The sequence below is a fragment of the Carettochelys insculpta genome, chromosome 7 (assembly GCF_033958435.1).
Source record: "Carettochelys insculpta isolate YL-2023 chromosome 7, ASM3395843v1, whole genome shotgun sequence".
NCBI lineage: Eukaryota > Metazoa > Chordata > Testudines > Carettochelyidae > Carettochelys > Carettochelys insculpta.
Genome location: NC_134143.1, coordinates 31253243 through 31279055, shown reverse-complemented (window position 1 = coordinate 31279055; position 25813 = coordinate 31253243). Strand labels below are relative to the sequence as shown.

Here is a 25813-nt window from a genome sequence, read left to right as displayed (position 1 = left end):
TTGCTAGACAGGAACAAAGGGAGCCGATTATCCATTAGACACCTGGACCTTATTAACGGACTAAAGAGGCTCAATAGGGGACAGCATGCTGAGAAGGCAGGACTCTCCTGCAGGCTGTGAGACATACGGGAAGTAGAACAGGCTCCTGTGGTGGAGAGTTTTAAACTCAGTGATTTTTTTTGTGCTGGTACTGACACCTTGGCAAACTCAGCCATGGGATTGGCTGAGGGGAAGGGAGCCAAACAAGTACTGGCTCCTCTTTTTTTTTTCCTTTTTTTACAAAAAAGGCACTGCTTAGACTATAGCCTACACGTAACAGGAAGATTCCTAAGAGAAGCTACTAGAGTCCCCAGAGAGGGGACCCAGTGGAAGGAAAAGCCTGCTAAATAAGAAGCAACAGTGAAAGTACTATGCAGAAGGGGATAAGGGTCCAGTGGGGGAGGCCCTGAGGTAGGTCCAGTAAGAGCACTTCAGTGGACCCTGAGAGGGGTAGAAAAGTTACTAGGTTTAAGATTTACTTGGTCTTTTTTGCACCCTTTAGCTACCCTGAAATAGTTTTGAACCGTTAAGTGACTTGACCAGAAGACCAAGCCAGACCAAACCCTAGAGGTGAGTGATATGCAAAGCCTGGTGGCCTGCAAGGAGGGCTAAAAATAAGGATTTCTGGCAGCACTGTGCTCTAACAAAGGGGACAACTGCTATGGGGCTGGAAATTCAAAAGGGCCTGGGACTCCCTGGAATCACTGCTACTACTGCAGCAGCAGTCCCAGGCCCTTTAAATTGCTGCCAAAGCCCTGAGTGGCACTAAGGGCTGGTGGTGAGTGGGGCAGAGAGGCAGCCTGAGAGCCTTCTGGGAGCATGGAACTGGCCCTGCCCCCCCCCCGCATCTTGTGCAGGAGCTCGGCAATTCTGCCAGCCTCCCTAAGGATGTGTATGTTGCATGCTAGAGCATCCCCTCCAGAAAGCTGCTACATGATCCTAGTGACTGTACCAGTTTTTGTGAAGGTATCATACAAAGTAATGTGAAAAGACTGAAAAAGTATCTGAAATGTCTCCTCTAATCATTGTGTGCCACAATTCTGGAAGCTCATTTCAGAAGTAATCTGATGGCCCATTCCTCCACCCACTTCTCCCATTTTGAGAGAAAATCCTGCATCATGTACTTCTCACTCATTATCACTCTCTAGCTCCCACTTCCAATTGTCACAAACAAGATACCAATCAACTAATATGTAATTTTTCCTATTTCCATGTATCATTCTTCATTCTTCCAATCTCCCATAACTTCCAAAACACCAAGCCTAGTTCCTGCTTACCTTTTTGGGTGCCCGGGCTTTGGTAGCCTTTGATTTCTTTCCACTCTTCTTGCTTACCAAGGATTTCCTCCCTCTCTTCTCTGGAGATGGGGAAAGGATGGTTTCAGATTTGCCTTTGGCACCTCGTTTTTTGGCAAGAAGCTCTGGCTGAATTCTGGGCAGGACCCCTCCGCTTGCAATGGTCACTCCTTTGAGCAACTGCAGAGAAAAGTCATGCTTCTTTACACCACCTATCTCATTAAAATCTCTTTCTTGATTAGAACGGTTCAAGACCACACTGCACTATACACAGTACAGTATACATTCTACTATTTGTTGCACTTGAACTGCAATGCTCACGCACAAGTAACAATGTACTTTACAATTATTTAACAGCAAAGGTAACCCTGCTGTGTAGGGATACAGAATTGCAAACAAAAGCAATTAAGGAAATCTCCAGCTGGAAAGCTTAGTATGAAAAATACTCAGCTATGTATCCAATTAATAAACTATAGATAAGAGTACTGCTGAAACTCAAAGTGCCAGTGATAGATTCTGGCATTCCTTATACGGCCATTGGAAGAATGAGGTCCTGAAGTATGCCCAATAAAATCCCTCCCACAAAGTCAACTACACATTTGTATATTACTGGCAAAGCACTTGACAGAACATGCAGGTGGACATTTTAAGACACAAAAAGCAAGGGATTACCTACAGTGTCCTTTTCCATTCATTACACAAATAAGAGTCCATCGCATGAAAGTAATTTTTGTTCTTATACTGGCAGGCAGCTTGTTTCATCTTCTGGTGTGGGAACTACTTCATATTCATCTGAACATCTTATCCGACTGCTTCTAAACTATTATGCCACTGTATGTGAGCTACAGTGTACAGACAACCATACACTGAAATACTGAAAGCATACCTGGTTCAGTTCCTCATCATTAGCAACTGCCAGGAGGATGTGTCGGGGGGCAATTCTTCCCTTTTTGTTGTCTCTTGCTGCATTCCCTGCTAGCTCTAGTATTTCAGCTGCAAACACATTGGGGTAAAAATCAGCAACAGAAAAGCTAGAAATCTAGCAAAATTGCAATGCAGACTTTCTTGAGGGAATAATTAAGTATCTTCTTCCCACCCCAGAATCTGATGTGCAGTATCAGAGTAACTTTATAACTTCTCCTGCGAGGTATCATTTTCAGATGTTGGGTTTTTGGCTGTTTGTTTTAAAGGACAATAACAAATAACTGAAATCCCAGCTTTGGTCTGCTTAGAAATTATCCTTTTATGTTAATAAATCTTCTTAAGAAGAAAAGTGTCTCACTTTCATTTACATCAGGAGAAAGAAAAATATGGCCCATGGAATGGATCTGGCCCGCCTATAAAAATTGTTGCTCACCTATTATTTATACTAATGCTACTTTACATTGCCAAAGCAACATAATGTGTCCTTAGTGTGAAGGAAAATTGGTCTAAAAATCTTTTTATTACAAATCCACAACTCCTTACTGAAAACACAGAAACAAATAAAATCAATGTTTACATAAATTTAGAAAAAAATTGTTAGTGATCTTTCCTACCTATCTTTCCTATGGACAGTGTAGAAACCTAGGGTGATAAAAATTGGTTCATATAATTCTTTATTGCTTTCGTCAAATCTCAAGTTAAAATAGCTCTTTCAATAAATGTCAGCAGCCCAAAATTCACAAGCAAACCTACAACAATAAAACAGTGTGAGCATTCAATGGAAAAAACAAAAATCAAGTAAAGAGAGTACTGATAGTGAGGATCCTCAGCACAACGAATAAAAGTGCTGGTGGCAAGGACTGAGACACATTGAAAGAATTATGTTGAAGGCCAGTAGAGCGGAGCAGAAAGGAAATGCTTACAAGTCTAGATTGAAGGGCACTGACCAATCTGCCTGAAGTTTCATTTTACGTAAGAAAGACTTTTGGTTTGGATGCAAGTAGGTATCTTAGAGATTCTGATGGTAAGTAGCAAATCCCTTCCAGAAACTCCAGGGATTGACTATCATGCCCCATTTCATGTGAAAAATAATTTCTCCAGATCTCCAATGAAGTTTTGGCTGTGACTGACAATCTGTTAACCTTTTTGTGATCTATCTAGAGGTAACATTCAGTCAGATGTGATTTTTTTCCCATTATTGGCTACAATTTTTGTAAAGATTTTCAGCTCAATCAGTGTGACTCATTAACTTCCCAAATTTAAGTTTGTATACAGCGAATATACCTTGGGCAGGTACCTCTAGTAGTACATTGAGGGAATGGAAGGTTTTCTGGTTGTGTATCCTTTTGCATTAAAAAAATATAAAATTGATAGTGGAGCATTTTTAGAATATCCAATGTCCCTTTCTTCTCCTGCTTTTCTTTTGTACCTTGGGTCCAAGGCAAAATTACATTTGTCCTTCAACCTGAACTTGACAACCTCATCGCAAATCTTCCAGAAATGTCTGAGCTAGATGCAAAGCCTATGGAGGAGCAACTTTCTCAAGCTCTGATGCTCTCTTCAATGGAAAAGCACCAGAAAATAACAGAATTCCAGCTGAAGTCCTGAAGATAAACAAGGCTTTGCTCTTCACCTTCCTTTATGATTTACTCCTAAAATGTTGGAGAGCAGGACATGTCCCACATGACTTGAAGGATGCAAACATCGTCACTCTCTATAAAAACAAAGGTGACAAGGGTGACTGCAACAAATACAGAGGCATCTCGCTACTGAGCATCACAGGCAAAGAGTTTGCCTGTGTCATTCTCAAACGCCTGCAAAAACTTGCAGATCCAGTCTATCCAGAAACATAACGTGGCTTCAGGGCTAGCAGATCATCAATGGACATGATTTTCTCACTTCAACAACTACAGGAAAAATGCAGAGAACAAGGAAAGCCGTTATTCTTAGCATTTGTGGACTTAACAAAGGCATGAGACACAGTTAGCAGATCAGAACTAAACAGAGTATTAAACCAAGATTGGCTGCCCACTGACCCTACTCAAGCTCATAACATCCTATCACGAAAACATGAAAGCAGCAGTACAATATGATTGATCTACACTGGAACCATTTGCAATGAACAGCGGAGTCAAACAAGGATGTGTTGTTGTCCCTACCCTCTTCAGCATATTCTTCTCAGTCCTACTAAATTGCACATTTCAAAACTCACGCAGCGAGGTATTTCTCCACTCAAGATTAGATGGCTCACTCTACAACCTGGTAAGACTCCAGGCCAAAACTAAGGTCAAAAAAGTCCTCATTAGGGAACTCCTCTTTGCAGATGATGCAGCTGTCATTGCTCATAATGAAGAGATGCTACGGTCACTGATGGATTCTCTATCCAGAGCCTGCAAATTCTTTTCCCTTGACAAAAGCATGAAGAAAACTGTTTTAGTCACTCAAGGTATATCCAAGGTCATTCTGGATAACAGCCCACTAGGTGTGGTTCAACAATTCTGTTACCTTGGACCTACTGTCACCACAAACCTTCCCATGGACAAAGAACTGAACATCAGAATCGGGAAGGCTGCTACTATTTTTGGCAGACTTATGAAATAAGCATGGAACAATCCTAAGATGACGGTGAAAACAAAGATACTAATGTACCAGGTATATGTATTGAGTATCCTGCTATGTGGTTCTGAGGCACAGGCCTCTGACATGAACCACTAGAAAAAATTGAAGAGCTTCCATCTTTACTGCCTCTGCAGAATTATGAATATCAACTGTCAAGATAAAGTTTCAAATGCAGATATCCTGTCAAGATCTAGCATACCTAGCCTCATAGTGATCCTCAACAGCGGAAGACTATGATGATTTGGTCATGTGAGAAGAATGGGTGATGAACATCTTCCCAAAGAAATCCTCTTTGGTGAACTGTCACGCAGGTTGAGAAGAAGAGGAAGACCAAAGCTAAGATTCAAGAATAGATGTAAAAATGCCATGAAAAAATTCATAGATCCAAAATCCTGGGAATCTACATCCTCCGACCCAAATACCTGGTAACAATTGCTACAACAGGCACATCATCCCCCGGTAGTATATGTGCAAGCCAAGCAAAAGAACTTCATCTTAGAAGGAAAAGCTGTCAGACTCAAAAATTTGGAAACAGACTGACGTGAGGTTATTGCAATCGACCGTGCAAATCCAATATTGGACTGATAAGCCATGGGAGAAGCTGCCGACTCAAACTGCCCATAGATTCTCACTGCCACTGCTAACCACTGTTTCTCAAGATGAAAAGGGGCCAGAGTATGACCTTAATATGGCCCCCTTGTGCATAGGCATTCATCCCAGAGCAGATTTATCCTGTTTACTGAGAGCTGCACAGGCAAAGGCAACTTCATTCTGGTGTTTCCTAACTTCTGATTCCTTGAATTTGCAACTCTAATAATGTTATCTTGATGCAAATTTTGTATGTCTGATTTCCTCAGTAGTAGTAGTAGGCATCCTTCAGTCTGCATAGACTATGGATCGCGCCCTTTATAGTTTCAATTGAGGACTTCATTTACAGCGTCTACTGTGACTATGAAGACCCACACGAGAGTGACAGTCCTTGCTGCATCTCTTGCAGATGTGGTGGGTGTCTGGCAAGTCCTTAGCATGCTTTCTGTGCGCTCACTTCTCCTCTGCTAGCTGTCTGATCCTCATCTCGCCCTTCTGAAGGCCCTTGTGTAACCCCTGCCTCCATCTGCTGTGGTCATCTGCAAGTTCTTCCCAGTTGTCCAGCTCGACGTCTACCTCTCTGAGGTCTCTCTTGCAGACATCTTTGTAGCTCAAGTGGGGGCATCCGGAAGGTCTTTTGCCAGAGGCTAGCTCGCCATACAGGATGTCTTTTGGAATCCTTTCATCATTCATCACTGTTTATTTTTTAAAGCAAACTAAGAAAACCCAAATATTCCACCATGTGATATTGTACTAACACCAAAAGGGTCATCAGCAGGGTTGGAACCCTTCAATCCTTCAGCCAGGCACGAGCAAATGGAGTAGTAGGTTGTCCTCTTCTATGAAGACTCGCAAATTAGAGGCAGAGAAGACACACTTAGCCAGTGGGTTTCAAAGATGACTGATAGCAGAGGAATGGTAAAACTCTAAAATTAGGTTCCATTCTAGGATCAAGGCAGAGGGAAAAGTGTGCACAGAAGTTTATGCTTGTTCTGTCACTGTCCTGTCTCATTCTTATGCCTAGCTCTTTGCCTTCCCAGTCTTCACTACTTAGACTCATAGTCCGAATATCCGTATCCAGCCGTTTTTAGTTCCTCCCTGGTTCTCTGTCCCTCTGTCTCTTTCCCCCTACTCCACTTCCCTCACTGGCTCCCAGTTTTTCTCATTGGGCTCCTTACCCAGTTCCAGTCTCCCCTGGTTCCTTGTCTCAATGGCTCTGCCTAATTAGTCTCATTTCTTCCCTGAACACTCCATCTCCTTTTCAGACATGTCTCTCCTGCCCATTCTTCCTGACTAGTTCCTAGCCCCAGTCTCTTTGTCCAGCCAGTTCCACTTTTTCCACTTCTGTCTGCTCGGAGCGCCTCCCTCCTCAGCCAAATGCCTCCTAGTCCCAGACTGCCCCCACCCCCATTGAATTACCGTTCATCTCCTGATTCAACCAGTCCAAACCTCCCTCTAAATTTCATTTCCCATCTTTTTCCACAGCTGCCTCCTAAGTCTGTTTTCATTCCTCCATCTCCTAGTTCCAGTCCCTATCTTCCCTGCCCCTGCAGTCCCAATGTGGCCAGATTGCTTGTCCCAGTATACAGTAGAATCCTGTATATCCAACCATCTGGTATTTGGCTCTCCTTACTAATTGCACAACCTGTGCACACAGGCCCAGAAATGGGCAATCTCTCATGTGGCTGCTGGATGGTGCTGCAGCCTGGCACATTCACATTCTCTAAATGATCTGAGTTTTGATGACCTTGGTACCAATTAGATCAGACAAAGAAGTTTCTGCTATACTTCTTCCCCCTTCAGTCCATCTTTTGTATCTTCAGTTAGCTCAGATCGCTTTCTCCTCCCTGCAGCCTGGGTTCCTGGGTACAGGAGAGACAGGTTCCTTGTTCTTCATTCCAGTACATATCGACACCCTGGCCAGGAGCAGCAATTACAGTAAAAGCCCTTCTGAGCCTCTGTAGCCCTGAGCAGTAGCAAGCTCATGGGCAGTGTGTGGATTGTGTATGCACAGTCCGGTCATGTGTAGGAGCTGTGAGACTAGAGCATGCTCAGTGAGAGTGGACTCTTCAAGGATTTTAGCTGTTAAAAATCAAACACTTTTCTAGTGATCATATGAAAAATGCAGTTTTTCAAAGGCTTACAACCTGGCCAACTTTGGAGAGATTTTCACAGGTAAAAAGCCACATTCCTGACATAAAGTTCTTCCACTGCCAAATCTCAAGCACCTGCTCCAAAGAACTGGAGTATTTACAAAAAGTCTCATGATTTTTAACATAGGCAGCAACACAACATTGCCACCCCTCTTCCTCCTCCCCCCAGAAATAGATAAGTTATTTTGGTTGAAATTAAAAAATAAAAATCAGCTGCAGGCAGACAGCCAGCATGGAAAATTTCAGCCTCAACAGTTAGTTTCCTGTTACTAGCCTTTTTGTCCCCATTTGCTTAACTTTGGAAAGTATCAGGCATTCTTAATAATAATATCAACCCCATCTATAATTACTTATTTCATGACCGGTTCATAGAGATCTACTTTCCAAAGACATCCTAAAAACATAGATAGGATTAATGTATGAGTATTAGGAGTTACCACAATAATAGCATTAGAAATTATAATATCCTCTTTCAGCTAACTACCCCTCTTCATAAACCTGACTAATAAAACTCCCTGCACAGGGCACAGGAACTTAGGTTTGGAGACACCAGCATCAATATAGATGCTCGTTTAATGTCCTAAACAACAAGCTGAAATCCTACTTCTCTCTGTTGGATAAATGTATTATCTTGCAATTACTGTTTATTTAATCTCAGTTTAATCAACCTTCTTAAAACTTTCCTTTGTATATTTTGGGGTACTAAATAAATTATCTTTCCATTTACTTGATTGGTTGATTATAATATTATTCCAAAGTATGACAGACTCATGTATTTCAAGCCCCTCAAGTGAATATTTTAAACTATGCTGAAATTGCTAGCTATCAAAAGAGACGATATGTCAATTGATCTAGCTCAAAGGACAAGTACTTAGTAGTACATCATCATAGCTCAATATAAGGCACTCTGCCTTGCGAAGCTGGAAGCCTCTTGTGCCAGATATTTTGCTAGCAACATACTCCTACTTCCTTGTAATGGCTGTCACAGATCAGGGCAGGATTAAGTGCTTAGAGAAAAATCTACAGAGAAGTGGACAGTGAAGGAATCCTCCTCAGGCAGTAGGTAGTCAGAAGAGCCATTGTACAACAGTGATGCTAGCCTAATGGCTACAGCATCCTCAAAAGACTCAAGGCAACTGCTATGCAGTGCAGGGAGGAGAGACTGGAGGATCCATGTAACACTGGATCTTCTTGACCTCACTCTTCCCAATCCCCCTCTCAGCCAGGTAAACATCCCTTTAGAGCTATGCTCCATGCCACAGAGGAATAAGCATGTTCTTCAGGGTCTTCCCAAATCATGGCCCTGCCCTCATGAAGCATAACTGCACCAGCTCGACTCCAAGAGGGATTTTAATGCCTACAATAGTCAGGGAAATTATTTCCCTTAATATATACAATAGCACTCTGGAAAGTATGGGTTTATTTGATATGCACATTCAAAAAGTCCACACTAAAGAGATTTTGGAATAATTAAATTGATAATATATCGGAAAACAGAGGAAGGTGCACACCACATCAGACTCAGTCTGGTTTTCTGGAAGTTAGCTTTTATCTGTGGCACTTACTTCTTAATTAATTTTTCCGATTTATTTCTTGTAGTTGAATGAGCTATAAGTGAACAGAAATGCTTAATTGTATTTGTGCCATATAAACAATACTTTTCCTTCTAACTTCAAAAACAGTTTCAGATAAAGGTGGATTCTGATTCTTGAATTGCTGCATGACAAATGTGTGTCACTGGCACTTTGCTCCCTGCTGTTTACACATAATCAAAAACCTGGAATCTAGAAGTCCTGTGGCGCCTTATAGACTAACAGATATTTTGGAGCATAAGCTTTAATGCACAAAGACCCGCTTCGTCAGATGCATCTGCCCATGAAAGCTTATCCTCCAAAATATCTGTTAGTCTACAAGATGCCACAGGACTTCTTGTTTTTGAAGATACAGACTAACTTGGCTACCCCCGATACTGGAATCTAGAGTTGCTTATTTCTTCACTGTGTCAAAATAATCCTTCTGTAGCATGCATTTGAAAAGGACACCTATTCCTTATGCGTTTTTTGAGAGGGAGCGTGAGGGGAGGCAAGGAGAGGTGTTGTAACAGATAGTGCATCAACTATGTGTAAAAAGTACTAAATTGCAGTAGCTACGGATGGATATGCTGTTATGAGGGCAGGCAGGCTGCATGTAAGTTGCAGCCATGTAGAGCTTACAATAAATTGTAATTACAAATTGCTGCATATTTAACTCGTCTAGGCCTAAGGATCCTCACATTCTAACACACCTCAGTCTTCGTCTGTGACACTCCAGTAATTCCAACCTAAGCTCTCCCTCCCCCACAACAGGTACAATAACAAATTGAGGGGCTATTTTGTGATGTGGACAAATTTATATTATGGTCAGTGCTTCTTTTGTGCTGCTCCTGAGAACTGGCACCTCGGCAGCCCAAGCCATGGGATTGGCTGGTGGTGAGGGGCAGGGAGCCAGCCAAGTAATGGCTCCTCTCTTTTTGTTTTGTTTTGTTTTGTGTTTTTTTTTAAAAAAACCCCCACTGATTATGGTGAAAAGAGGCTGAATTCTTTTTAGGTCTCAGATGTCATCACAGGGAAAAACCTAGTGCAATAACCCATGTCACCTCCCCCGGATCCCCTCACCTCCCCCACCCATCCTTGGTGCATTATATTCAATTTCATGGCATGACATAAAGCTTATGTACTTTCTAAGGTTAAAGCACATGCTCTCTAACTTCACTAAAGGTGTGTGTACGAAAGGGAATGGGATGGTTGTGGTTTTGTTTTCTGGCCATGTAAGTAAGCAGAAATTGTAAACAAGCATACGTTGATCTACAACCACATTTCACAGTCACTTTACCAATTTTGGGGTTTTTGTTTTGGATTGTTTGTAGATTTTTTTGTTTTTTGTAAGGATGGAGGAGGTTAAAGAGAATGTAGTTTAATTTAACTAAAACATGCTATTAGAGTAACGTGAATTCTGTTTTTTCTCTTCTGGTATGCACATCCAACTCTCTCAAAATCCTGCATGAGCACATTTGTCTCTCATTTGTAATAAATAAATAAATAAAACATTGAGCAATTCTGTTTATGTCCTGTCACACTTTTAGCTGAGGCAAAGATTTCACTCTAGAACAGTAACACAATCCCTCCAGATAGAAACAACATACTGCTCCTGCTTCTCCAGTATGTGAAAGAATCTACCTCAGCCCGTTGAATGCATTTTGATATCACAGAATCATAGAATCCTAGGGCTGGAAGGGACCTTATATATAATATATAAACATTATATATACTTTTAGAGCCACCCCCCCGCCCAAAAGAGCTGCGTAGCCTATGGATTTCACTTGGCTCTGTACATGATCAGCATTTCTCAAAATGAGTCTCTTAATTTACCTGCTAGGTATTCTATGACAGCTGCCATGTAGACTGGCGCTCCAACGCCTATCCGGTACTTGTATGTTCCTTTTCTCAAGTAGCGCATCATCCTCCCCACAGGAAAAATAACACCTGCCCTGCTTGAGCGTGACATTTTGGACATTTTCTTTTTCCCACTTCGGGCAGACATCGTGTTGCTATGTTCCTTTCAATTTGCTGACAGAAAGTTTTTATATACTTTCACCTATACAAAAGCTGCAAGGAAAAACAGATGGATTCATGGTGAGCGTAGCAGAAACTTCTATAGAGCAGTATCAACATAAACTTGCTTGTGGCTTCTCATAGAGAAGACAAAATCCAAGATCACAGAACCATTGCTCTGGCTACAATAAACACAGATATTAAAGCAGAAGTATTATTTTTCAAACAGCATACAATCTGAGCACTCAAAACACTATAATCTGTGTTCTTTTGAACGCTATATAGTAAGACAGAAATAGATCAGAAAGAGCAGTTTGGGGAATACAAGGAAACTAAATGCACATTAACTGATTGTAATATAGGGGAAGAAAAAGCCTGCTGCTATTTACAATATTGGTAAACATCTCTGTATTGTGTATAGTAGGCAGTGATGCATTTGCACTGAATTTCATTCTTGCTAAACCTTGGAAAATGAAGATTAATTTACAAAGCGAGAGCAATATTTTCAGCAAACCATGGACATCAGCATGTAACATTCATCATTATATAAGAAAGCTGCATTTGGTTTTGTTTGTTACAGTAAATAAAACTACATAAAATAAATTACATTAAAAGAATGTTATGGCTATGAAGAAAAACATGCAAAAATTAGACAATGCCAGAAATGAGGTTGCCCATACAACCTTAATTCGGCTGCCTTATGTGAATGCATTCTTAGTACTGGTCTCCACTATGACATTAAGCCACAGTGAGCCATATTACATCGATTTTTACAATGAATGTGTCTCTACCACTAAGTCCCTTCTGCTGACCTAAAGGGCTTTTAAAACCAACTGTAGTCAGAGGGCCTAATAGCCATGGTAGGTCCAGAGCCAATGTGTATAGGGAGGCCCACAGCTCCACAACCCCAGAAGGGGGTGGGGCTAAGCGCAGTCAACCCTTAGTGCCACTTGGAGCATGGCACTGGGTGCCTCCCCAACCCTTAGAAGACAGGCAGACCAGAGCACAGTGATGCTCTGGCAGCTTTTCAAAGGGGCCTGGAGATCTTGGCCATCACCGCTGCTACTGAGAGACAGTGGCAGCCAATCCAGCTACAGAGAGAGTGATCCTCAGAAAAGTCTATTCCCTCTCCCCAGCCATGAAGCTGCAACCTCGTTTGTAGGACCTGTCCCGATACCAGCTGTGAGACTGTCGCAGATTAGAAAGCCAAAAAAAAAAAAAAAAGAAAAAGAAAAAGAATACACACGACTAATATTTAATGAACTCTTGCAATCCTCCTGCACTGGACAGGACACAACTGAATGCGTGAAAGTAAATGCTGTGAGAGGTCATATATGGCGAACAGGAAGATAGGGAACATGTGTAATATGTAAGACCAAATGTTAAGGCTTATGGGGAAGCAAACAGACTTGATGAGGTAACCAATAGACCTAAACGAAAGGCAGCTAAACTACAGAATGCTGCTGCACCCATTGATAAACCAACTGCTTGCGTCAGTTAGTTCCAAAAGCTACTCTTTCAGACATCCTAGAATGGAGGGTATGTGTGTGCGTGATTAGGTATACTCTGGGAACTCTTTCACTCAAATCCAGGGGATGGTTCATGGAGAAGAAGGGTGATATTCTCACAGCTTTGATTGCTATACAAAGCAAGTATAATAAGGCACATGGACTACAGGCCACCCCACATACTTTATCCGATCCTCATTACACCCGAGTTTCCTCTACTTTTTCGTTGGTGCCTGTGTTCACTGTTTTTCAGCCTAAATAGCAATGCATTATTTCAGAACAATACATCTCCGAACAATACTCTCTGATGTGCAGAGTGCCTCAATATGCTCTTTTTATTGCACTGGTTTCTAGTTGCTCAAAATTAGCTGCCAGGCTACCTGCCTCAACCCCTCCACCCTGCCAGAAACTTTTCCCCCTTTCTTTCACAGATATTATGCAGCACACAACAAACAGCAACATATTGCCTTTGCTGAGGTCTATCCTAGTCAGTAAGCTGCACCAGCACCCCTTTGCAGGCCCAAAGGGACATCCTACCACTATGCTGCACTTACTCAGACTACAGTTGAACCATAGTTCAACTATAGGTTGCCTAGGTACAGCTTCATGAACCATAGGAACAAGAAGAGGTAGGCTGGGTTTCCAAGGATAACTCTTGGCATTTCAGTATCAGCAAATGTAATGTTCTGTTTGGGGAAGAAAGTTCTGTCTTGCAGCTTTCTGAAAAGATCAATGTTCCTGAAGTTGTGTATGTCATGAACCTTTCTCGACCTTCCCATGTTGACGTCAGTGAAACGGACCTTGTGATCCACCAGTGCTTGCAACACCATTGAAAAGTAGCCCTTGCAGTATATGTATGCTTTGGAAAGGTGGTCCGGTGCCAAGATAGGGATATGTGTTCTGTCTATCAACCCATCACGTTTAGGGAAACCCGTGGCAAAGCCATCCAATATCTTACATGTTTCCAAGAGTCACTATCTTTCCTATCAAAAGGATATTAACTGCCTGGCTACTTGGATCAGAGCAGTCCACACAGAATATTTACCCACTCCAAACTGGTTCCTGACTGACCAGCAGCAGTCTGGTGTAGCAAGCTTTCAGAGTACTATCACCGTTCGCTTCTCAGAACAGGTGTCATTTTGGGACTGTTGTGCTTCCGGGCAGGGTGAAAGGGCAAAGTTCCATGAAAGTAGCCTTACACATGAAAAAGTTTTCTAGCCATTGCTTCTCATCCCATACCCACATAACTATGCAGTCCCACAAGTCTGCGCTTGTTTCCCAGGACCAGAATCAGCACTCTAGTGTGTCATCAAGCCCAACTACGACCAGCTTCTGCCAATTGCTCCATTCCATGGCTTGCAGCAAATCTGCATGTGTGGTCTTCTCACATTCTTACTCATGCTGGTGACTCCAAACTAAGATCTGGACATACCATAGGACAATGTACAAGGTTTCTGCAATGCTCCTAACAGCTTTGTGCAGCAGAGCAGGGTCCATGCTTGCCATGCTATGGCACCTGCACAGATAACCCAGGAAAAAAGGTGTAACATTATTTGCCTTTGCTTTCAAGGAAGGAGGGAGGGAAGAAGTACACGGATCATGGGAGGCTGACACATGCCTAAAACTACCCACGATAATGTTTTTTGTCCCATTAGGCACTGGGCACCTAAGTCAGATGCTAAAGACTGACTTTAGTACATTCAATCTAATTTCACAGTGTAGAGATTCTCTTACGCGGTCTTGCATTAAATGGCCACATACTTAGACACACCCTCATTAGTACACAAAAAAAAAAAACAGAGGTGCTTACACAATGGACAAGTGGTATTTTTTTTTATCCTGACTATTCAGTGTGTGGATATATCCTTTAACTATTTATACCATTCAAAACCTACATTTGGGCTTATTTATGGCATTCATCATGGCATCTGAGTGATTCCCAACAATTAATTTCTTTATAACACACATATCAGATGGGGTATCATTACCATTTAATACAGGTTTAACCTTTTTAGTCCAGCACCCTCGGGACCTTACCAGTGCCAAATGAGAGAATTTGCTGTAACTGAGGAGATCAATTTTGTCTAGCAGCACATGGGCTTACTGGGCTCTTAGAAGACATTTAGGGGTAAATAACAGTTCAGAACAATGAGAGCCAGGACTGGTGGATATAAGCAAACTTAATGAGACCACAGGAAACTTGGTCACACCCATGATAAATGGTCATCTGTTCAACTACAATCATGCCAGATCACAGATGTTGCCAGATGAGAGAGTTCCAGATCAGAGTTTCAACCTGCCGATGAAGAACTGAGAGACTAAGACTTATGTTGCCAAATATGTTCACTAATTTTGCTGCCCAAATGGAGATGCTTAAAATCAGATTTTTCAGAGTAGTTGGCATTTTTATAGCATTTCATATGTTCAAAGCGCAGCTCCCCTTAACTTCTTGTCATTGTGAGGGCTCAACACTTCCTCAAACGAGGCTGCCAGTGTCCCAATCAAGTTAGGTACTCAGCAAGAAGCACACAAGAGCCACAAATTTTTGTGACCTGCCCAGCATTTGACAAGAGCTTTAGCAGAGGTAGATAAAATTCAGTTCCCAAAAGTGGTGATTAGTTACATTAAGCATAAAACTATCATTCCTCTTCTTGCAATTCTCTGCCTCATTCACTATACACTTTCTCTTACAATAAGTATGGCAGGGGTTCCTCAGAAAACAGCCTCATTCACTGCTGAGCCCTGATCCATTCCTCGCCCATCATCTACTTTGTGCACTAAATTAGTGTCTAGTCAAAGTTGGTTGGATTTTCAAAGGTCTGTTGGCACAATAGCAATCTTCCTGCCACACCTCAGAGCATGGAATAATTAGTTTCTCAGTTAAAATGCTGTAAGAGTTTATTTATTTATTTAAACTCAGGCAAAAGCATTGTGTTTCTCACCAAAACTCATTCTCTAAAATGGCTGAACCACTTTTGTTAAAATATCATCCTGATGTGGACACTAGCATGGAAAATCATAGCCCCAATGATTAAGTTTAGCAAAGTTATAGGTACCTGAATGCAGGATGGTAGGGCAGAAGGCAAGCTGGACTCTCGGCACCACTGTCTGGTCTGTCTATAGTAACTACAGAGAGCTGGATCATCACTTGTGCACATGTACACAGTCAAACTTGGAAGGATTAGATTTTTAACAGTGAATGTTGGCAAATGTTGATTTCTACATACTCATGCAAATGATTAAAAACATTTCCATCAACAATTTACAGGTCGGCAAAGTGAGAAATACAATGCTGAGAACATATTACTTTGATTCAATTTGTCTTTTAACAGTTTTAAAGCTTTAACCTTTTAAAATTCAACGTCTACTATCACTTCATAATTACTGACAGCCCCCCTAAATTCCTGCAACTGTGAACATTTAAACTGATTACATTAACTTATAAATAAGCATTGATTTTTATCCATGGACATTATATTTAAAAAATCAAATTCTGCCAGCCTATCTTTAGTATTCCTCCTTTACATGTGGCAGAGTGGGAGAGCCATGTATGTAACACTATCCCTCTTCCTCTGTCTTATGAATAGAGGTCCACTAAGTTCAAGGGTTAGAACTGAGGCAAGATAGGGAGGAACAGGCTGTATTCTACCGAACTACCGCTCCTTGTTCCACTCCTGCTTTTTAGGTTGCAATTCTGCGATGCTGATTATATGGGTCAGCAGGAGGTGTCCTCTTCACAGCTGCTATTGAGCAGGCACTGGAGCCGAAATCCATGGTGCTGGGAGGAGTTCCCTTGTCTATCACCCAAAGGTAATGATTACCAGTTTTTCTGCTCCTTTGGCTTCCTGCTGAAGAAATTTTCCACAGCAGAGGTCAAACTAGGCTCCCACCTAGCTTCTTCCTGTTCTGTGGAAACAGTAAACTAGTTTCCCAGGTGTGACAACTCTGCAGTCAGCATAATATGTTGTTAGCTACAGACACAGCTTCAGCTATTAGTCAAGTATGTGCTACATTTGTAAAGACAGGTGCCTATCTTAATGCCAAAATCTGATCTTAGTTACACCACAGTAAATTCAGTGCCATTCTTCTGAAGTATAGGAAGAATCTGGCTGCAGCGTCTGCTGCGTCTGCAGATGAAGACATAAGAACAAAATTTCTCTCATATACATTTACAATAATGGAACAAGAAAAAAAGAAAGTGTTAAATTGAAAAGGATTGTGGTGACATGTGAAGCACTGTTGAAAATCTAGACCATGGCCAAGTTCAAAATCATGGCAAAGGCACAACAGAGAAGTCTCTCCTCATGCCCTTCAAATCTTTTTATAATACCCACAATTTTCAGCCTACTTGAAGTTTTTATGCCCCAACAGGGGGCTGCCACATGCTCACTGATCTTCTCCATTTTTACATGTATAGTTTCACTGTCCTACGTTGTCAGGACTGAACTAGATGAGGAGGCCTTATGTGGAGCCCTAGATCCCTTGAATTGAGGCGAGAGTGATGTTTTGACTTGTTGTTCACTCACTGCAAGAGCTAAGTCTGTTGCCTCAATAGCTTTTGCAATCCCTGACAGCCTGGTAGTGAAGGACAAAACTATAACTGGAAATAACAACATAATGTATTATCCTATTGTGATCAGGATCTTAACAGCCCTTCATATCACTACAAAGTCACAAAGTCACATTCAAAATCCACTTGAGAACAGAGAAATCCTGATTTAATGCCACTGTTCATTCCAACTGAGCATCTATATGAAAAGGCTCATCTGTCCTGAATCTGGATATTAAAAAAATGCTCATCTGCAATAGCCACAAGGAAATCAGACACACTTTCTCCAAGACTCTAAATTCTGTTCTGGCTACACATATACCATGCTTTAAACAAAACACTTTATGTATCCTATCAATTTTAATGTTACACTCTGCCGAATCTGTATATCATATTTTGTGCATGTATCATTCTTGATGTGAAATTAGAAATATGAAGTGTAAATCTGTTCATAATTCTAAATGTGGCAATGAGAGCCATTACTAGTGCCCCAGAAGCCTAATTGCTGGATGATCAGCTCAACAACTTGTAAACAGCTTTGTCCGTCCTGTAAGCTTGAGTAGTGGTTAGTGCTAGAAAGACATGTGACCGTGCCACCTGCTACAGAAATTCATTTTGAATCTGCTATTTTTCCATGGAAGGGGGAAATGCAGAAAAAGAGAATTCCTATTTTGGGTGAAAATCTATTTAAACAATGGAAAGCAATCCCCTTTTGTCTTTGGCTTGCCTTTGAAACTGTCCGGAACACTCTAAAAGGATCCAAAAAAGTTTAAAGGGCACGAGAGACCCAAGTCAGAATAAAAGAATTTGTCTCTGACTTTAAATTTATATGTGAAGTAACAACAGCTGTTTAGGGTTAGATTTTACATGTAACAAGTTTATTGGTGTATTAGAACTAGCTACATACTGTTTATTCATTTTAATTTAGTGACTTATTTGATCTGCCTGTTTTTACTTGCAAACGTTTAAATCCTACTTAAATCCTTCTTAATAAAACCACTGTTGTTTACTATCATGGCAAAAGACTATTAGAGGTATGTCCTGACATGGAAAGAAGAAACCATCTTTGGCAGAAGAACTGGGTGGGGTCTCAGTCTAACCTTGTTCTTATGAAAGACTGTATAGGGCAGATCCACCATGAGAGTCCTAACCTCAGACACCCTTCTGGCAGAAGTGATCGCCACTAAGAATACCACCTTGTATGAAATCTATAGGAGGCTCAAGGCTCAAAAGGAGGACTCATAAGTTTGGATAGTACTAAATTAAGGTCCCATCTAGGTAGCAGGTATTTAACTCAAGGGTGTAGCCTTTCTAAGCCTTTGAGAAATCTGCTGACCATAGGGTTATCAAACACTAAGCAGCCCATCACTCCTGGGTGAAAGTCTGAGATAACTAAGTGAACCCTAGTGGATGCAAACAACAACCTTTGCTGGCTGAGGTGCCATAGATAATCTAAGAACATAGCAGCCATCGAGACCTCCGCAGGAGATACACCTCTCTGATTCGCCCACGCTGTGAACTGTTTCCACTTGGCCATGTAAGTTGCCCTTGTGGGAGGTTTCCTACTATTTATAAGGACTTCCCTCACCAGATCCAAACATGAGAGCTCTGAAGCATACAGCCACAAAGCTTTCATGCTGTTAGGTGGAGGGACTGAAGGATGGGGTGTCACAGCTGACCATCCTCCCATGTAAACAGGTCTGGGAGTAGAAGGAGTGTGATTGGATTCCATATGGACAAGTCGAGCAAGCAGGTGTACAAATCTTGCTGTCTGGCCCATGTTGGAGTTATAAGGATCACTGTGCTATAGTCCAATCTTATGTTGAGGAAGACCTTGTGGAATGGGAGGGGACATATATAGACAGTGCTCTACCCAAAATGTGTTGAATGCATCCACTAGCAACCCAGGACTGTGGTTCTAGACTGAGCAAAACCTTCCGCACTTCCCACTGAAGCGAGCAGCAAAGCAGATCTATTAGGGAATGCCCCCAGGACTGGAAAACTGATTTTATCACCTCCAGGTGAACAGCCCATTTGTAATCCTTGAAGGATCTGCTGAGATAATTTGCTATGATGTTCTGCGTGCCACGTAAATAAGACACTTAGAAGTGGAGAGTGTTTCATGCAAAAATCCCAGCGTTTCAGGGTTCTTGACAAAGGGGAAAGGAGTGTGCACCCCCATTTGTTGATATAAAATGTTGCCATTGTGCTGTTTGTACTCTCCTTGACAGAAGTGCTTGAAATGTTCTGCATGCCAGTCAGATTGCCTCAGTTCCCTCACATTGATATGAAGGTCAAGGTCCAACCAGTCCCAGGTGGCTTGGGTCCATAAATCACCCAGGTGGGCTCCCCATTCTCGATTTGACATGCTGGTCATCAATGACAGGGATGGTTGTGGGGGCCTGATCAGAACCCCAGCACATGCCACTTGAGTGTTTAGCCACCAATGCAGGGACTCTACTAGTGACTGGGTAAGTGTCACTAATGTCTATATCATCTCTTGTAGGGCGATACACAGTCACCAGCCAAGACTGGAGCGGTTTGAGTAAGGGATACTGAACCACGAAGGTGCAAGCTGCTATGTGCCCCAGGAATTTCATGCAGCATCTGACTGTGGTGGTGGAAAACCTGATCAAGTTGTTTATGATGCTGGACAGAGCTTGACACCTCGCATCTGGGAGGGCCTGTGTTGAGTCTACAAGAGCCCCTGCGAACTTGATTTTCCAAAATGGACTTTGCAGCATTTATGAGTGGCACCAGACGAGCAAAGGTCTGTCTTATAAACAAGAGATGTTCCTAAACCTGGGCTTCTGAGCAGCTCTTGATTAACCAGTTGTCCAGGTATGGAAAGAACTGGATATGTTGTCTGCAGAGGAAGGCAGCTACCATTGCCATTCACTTGGTAGAAACCATCAGGGCTGCTGAGAGACCAAACAGGACTGTAAACTGGTAGTGCATACCATTTACCACGAACCTGAGAAATTTCCTGTGTGGAGAGTAAAAATGTGAAAATAGACATCCTATAAGTTGAGGGCAGCAAACCAGTCCACTGGCTCCAGGGAAGAAATTATGAGAGCCAGGGAAACCATACAAAACATGACTGGCAGCAAGAAGGAACTGGTGAGGAGGTGATGGGTTGGCAGTGCTTAAATTGGGTGCCATAAAGGTGCCTCTCCAGGGAGCACCGCACCAACCTGATTGCTACCTGCTTGGGGAAAAATCTTCGGACAACTGTGCACATATGTGCACACACTCTTCACGTGGAACACACAGGAACAATCACTTGAAGAACTTCCCTTTATTTCATCCTGTCCCAATGAAAGTATGTTAATTGAAGTGAGCTCCCTCTGAGTTGCTGTTTCTCACCCTGCTTTGCCAGCATGAGCTAAGTTTATAGGATTTTTACCTATTGCATTCCAAAGATGCATTTTCCTATTGCATTTCTCTTTCTACATATGCATTGCAACATCCAACATCACAACCCTAAGTTCCATCTGAGAATGTACTGCCATATTTCATCTGCTCAGGGATGGATATGAACAAAATTTTGGAAGCCAAACTGGGTACAGAAAAGGTGTTCCAGACAGTGACTTTTATGTCAAATGAGCATGTAGGCACCAATCCAGAAAGGTACGTAGGTACCTAAATCTATGACGTGAGGGCTATTTCTACACTAGTACTTTTGTCAGTAAAACTTCTGTTGGTCACGTTGTGAAAAAACAATACGAAACAAGTTTCACCAACAAAAGTGCCTCTGTGGGAGAGCTACATCACAGGGAGAAACTCTCCTGCTCCCATTGCTAACATCACTTGTTGGGGGTGGTTTAATTATGCCAATAGGAGTACTCTCTGCTATTGACATACAGTGGCTACATGGCAGACCTCACACTGGCGCAGCTCCAGTGGCATGGATGTGTTGCTAAAAGGTGCCTAGTGTAGACACAGACTTAGTTTCCACTCGAATCTACAAAATTTGTGTATAATCTGTCAGTTCCTAAACTAGTACAGTAGCTATATTTTTGAGTCAGTTTAGTAGGTGTATTCAGAAGCTGCCTGCCAAATTTAGTCCCATTTAAAATATGCTGGCAGCAGCTACTGCCACCCCTATAAAATTTTTATTCCAGTCATAAAAGCACTCACCTGAGATATGGGGGATCCCCATTCAGGGTTCCCGTTAATTTTTTCCATCCATGCGTATAATTAATGTTCTTATGTGCACCCAGGCATACAGGGATGTAAAACACCAGTAGAAACACATGCTGGCTGTGGGAGCTCTGCTAATCAGCTGGGCATCACCTGAATCTCTCCTGGGCAGCAGTTCAAGTGCTCCACTTACAGGCAATGCTGCCCCCATTCAATTTCCACCTCTGGCTGAGGACAGTGAATTTGCACTGGAACATCCCAACTTCTCAAGGCAGAACTTTAAACATTGAACCCCATACTCCTGAAACTGTCCCACAGTTATGGGGATAAATAATGAGTTATGAGAGCAATAGGATTGGACCTAGGTTTCTCATCTCTTATTTGAGTGTCCTAACTACCAGGCTATGGCGGCCTTCCTTCCTCATGGCAAAAATATCAATTTAATTATTTCTCCTCCGAGGCACACGTTCAATAGGAGACCGGGTATCAGTCATCAAAATATTCAACAGCTATGCGACTGAAACAGACCCTTAAATTCTTTCCTGCCACAGCCTGACGTGGGAATTGAAACTGGATCTACCGCACACCAAGCGTGTGCTTGAACTATTGGGAAAAAAGTTAAGTAGGGGTAGCTATTTGTTTACAGAGTGAGGCAAATACCTTATAGCAGCATTTCCCAAAGTGTGGTATATAGCCCAGTACCAGTCCTTGGAAAAAAAATACTGGTCCTTAGAAAATATAGAAATGATTGCTATGTACTATTGATATTGTTAATAAATAATAAACAGCGAAAAATTATTCATTTCTAATTTTTTAAAATATGTGTTTATATTTTTGGGCCACATAAAAAAGTACTAAAAAAACTGGGTCCCAACTATATCAAGTTTGGGGAACCCTGACTTATAGTCTTCCACATTCTCAGGTCAAATGATTCAGGTACTTCCCTAAGGCCCAGACTCAAATGCTCATCTCCATGGAAGATGAAGTGGTCAGGACGCTTCTCCTCAGTATCTCATGTTAGCTATCTTAGCTGCTGTGATGGCTTTTGTGTATTACATTCTTAGGTACCTGTCTTTCCATTCATTGCATATGAAACATGGGTGCCTAACAGTCAGGCATGAGGGTTGCACTGAGGGTTGCAATTTTGAGGTCCCCTTATACACTACACACACAGCTCTAACACTGGAACTGAAAAAAGGATATCCACACTAGTACAGAAAATTTACTGGACAATAGGAAGGAGTAAAGTGGAAAAGGGAAAAAGTTCAAAGTGTATCTTGAATAGGAGGGAGATTTTATAGTGGATTTTAGAACAGACAAAAAAACTCTGAAAATTTAGCAGGAAAGGAAGATATTTTGTATTTTAAGGCACCATTAAGGAAAAAAAGTTGTTGAATGTATACTTTTGGAGAGCTAGGACAACTACAACTATTCTTTATCTGAAAAAATGTTTACCTACTGTTGTTAAAAAAACCATCCAATTATCTAATCTAAAAGTGAGTCAGAAATATTGCCTAATTTATGTACTTGGCAACATATTGTTTTTATTCTAAAAGAGATTGAACCTCTCTAATCCAGAACTCTTTTATCTGGCAACATTTGTAATCTGACATGATTTTAATTAGCCGTCCAACTACTTACCATGGGTGCGGGCAAGTTTCCCAAGGTCCCAGAAAGTTTGTTTACAGCCACACTCTTGGATCTCCATTTTCTGTACTGTTATTTAGATGTAATTTACCCTTAAACGTCTTCTGCGAGCCCAGTAAGCAATGGAACTGTTGGTAACATGCTAGACAATACTGACCTCCCATAGTCCAGCAGATTCTCTCGCATGGGTAATGTCCCAAGGGTGCTGGACTAGAAAGGTTCAATATGTATTTAGTTATTTTCCCTTTTTATGTCTGTGTGCTTTGCACATGCCAACAACAGTGATAGAAACTTGTAAACAGTTAAGCTTATAAATCCACACAAATTTGTAGAGGTACACATGGGGCAGGTATAGCAACTGCACTTACTTCTAACTCAGTTTTAAAAACTGGATTTCAGATTGTGGGCTGTGTTTTAGTGATGTGAATTCCTACATCCAGTGTCCAATGATTCCCATTCCCCACATGTGGCAAACTGGACATTGCAGTGTGGCGAAATGCATCTCCTTAGAGCTGCACACATATAGTGCCCTCTGCCTGTTCCACACACATGCCCCAATACTTGGTGGGACAAATGTGGCAGCAGCAGCAGCAGCAGCTCCTGCCCAGAGCCCCACAGCTCCTGTGGCCCCAGCAGCCACAGCTTGGTGCAGCTCCAGGCGCAGCTCCACGACTCCGATCCCCTTCTTGTGGCCCCAGCAGGGTGCCCACAGGGCCTGGCAGCTCCAGCAGCAGTTCTGGTGAGTCACCAGCAGTTTTTTTGGGGGAAAGGAACTGTTGTGGCCCTTAAATTTCTATGGACACTACTGGCCTACATTTTAGAGGTGAAAGGTGGGTGAGGCAATAGCTTTTTTGGACCAATTGCTGTTGCTAAAACAGACAAGCTTCAGAGCTTAAAGAAAGCCCTTCTTCGCCTCTGGAAAACGTGCAACATGTCACAGCTAAATATAGGAGCTGCACAGATGGATTAGGCAAAGTAATTACTCCATATTTCAAAACAAAAAACAGTTTTGTTTTGATAGCGTATAGACTAGAAGGGATCCCTCTGTTACTACTCCATATTTCAAGGGACTGCTCAGGGTTAATCAACTTGAGTGGCCCCTTGAAATGTGTGCGGAACATTTCCCCGGGCGGAAGAAGCGCCCTGTGTGAGTTCAAAAGCTGGGCTCAGGCTATGTGTGCACTGGGGACTTTGCGGCCTCCCACTAGCACTGCTGGGGCTCGGGGTAGGGCATGTTCCCATTGTCCATTCCGCGCTCCCGAGCTCAGCGCAGGCGCGGAGCCGGAGATGCGGCGCAGGGAATGAGAGCAACAGGCTCTGCCACCTCCTTGCAGTAGAGCCGCGGCAGAGATTGTTTCCCCCGCTCGGGGCACCCTCTGCAATACGCGCCGCTTGTTTCTTTAAGGGGCCGGGCTCGCAGTCCAACAGCAGCCTTTTATCAAACCGGAACCCGCCTTTTTTTTCAAACGCAAACTGCCAAAGCTGGTCTCGCGCGCGCGTCAATCGCAAGACAACCGCCCCGCCCCCTGTCCCCCACCCACGCCTGGTGCGCGCGCTCATTGGCCAAGCCGGAGAATAAAGCTCCGGCGCGCACGCACCCCTGGAGGACCAGGGGCTGGGCGCGCGAAACGATTGGTCGGCGGGCTAGGGCCGTAGACATGCGAAGGACATCTTCTGACGTCGGTGGCGAAAAGCGCGCGCCGACTAAGGCACGAGGGGGTCCTCGGACTGGGGCGCGCTCCGAGTGGCTTGGGACCGTACCAGCGGCCCACTGGGGCGCGCGCCAGAGGAGAGGGGGCTGCAGAGGGCGCGCCCCCCGCCGGTCGGAGGGAAGGAATCTTCCCGCGCAAACCCCCAGCGCTGGAGTCTCCGGTGCCTATGGGCTGCCAGCCCCGCCCCCCTAAAGCGCGCCTCCCGCAGGGCCCGTGGGCTTAGCTCGATGGAGGCTGCCATTAACCGGGTCCGACCGAAAGGGCGTCCCGGAAAGGGAAGCGGAGGGGGAGTGCCCTCGGCTCGCCCCACTCCCCCGGGGAGTCTCACTGGGAGATCACACCCCCTCCGGACCGACTCGCTCGGGGCACAGCGCAGCTTGCAGGGCACCGGCTCCCCGCCCCTGGGCTCCGGGCACCACCCGACTTCCCAAGCCGGGACCCACCCGCAGCCAGGCCTTTGCTGCCGGGGCGCGACAGCCTTGTGTCGGCCCCGCGGGAGCCGTTCGCTCCCCGGGCTTGCGGACGCGTGCAGTTGCCCTGCCCCGGCTCCTTCGCTGTGCTCGCCGTGCGCATCTACCCTCCTCCGCAGTGCTCAGCGCCTGCCGGGCCGCTCTCCTCACCTGCCCGCAGGTCGCCGCCGCCTTCCCCGTTTCGGGAGGCTCTTGCTGCCGCAGAGTCCCCTGGGCTGTCTCGCCCGCCGTTAGCTTTCTCGGGTATTGTATGTTTCAATGGCGGCGGCAGCTCTCGGGGGGGGCTCCTTCTCCACATACCGCCTCTAGGAGGAGTCACTGCAGCTTGCCTGCAACAGCCCCTGCTGCCTGCACACAGCGCGCTCCCTCTCGCTGGCCGGGCCCGAGGGCTCCTGTCCTCCGGAACCAGCGGGCCCACTGCTGATCAAAAGGCGATGGGCTGCAGGCGGGGCCGGGCTCCGTACATATATAAAAGCCAGCTTTCCTGCGTGCAGGAGCAATTTGGCCTGCCAAAGGGCGCCATTGTGAGGTTTAGGGGTCCTTTAAATGACAACATACAATAAATAATAGCCAGAG

At 43.6% G+C, this 25813-nt stretch overlaps 1 protein-coding gene across 1 annotated transcript in view; it reads right to left on the bottom strand.

Annotated features, from left to right (window-relative positions):
• The window catches only part of MACROH2A2 (macroH2A.2 histone), a 50969-nt gene extending 25435 nt beyond the window's left edge, over positions 1–25534 (bottom strand). The window contains exons 1-4 of the mRNA XM_075000256.1: positions 25388–25534; positions 11026–11262; positions 2221–2327; positions 1317–1514 (exon numbers count right to left, since the gene is read on the bottom strand). Coding sequence (XP_074856357.1) covers positions 1317–1514; positions 2221–2327; positions 11026–11197 — 477 coding nt within the window. The 5' untranslated portion in view covers positions 11198–11262; positions 25388–25534. The remainder of the gene's footprint in view (positions 1–1316; positions 1515–2220; positions 2328–11025; positions 11263–25387) is intronic.
• Positions 25535–25813: the final 279 nt, after the last annotated feature.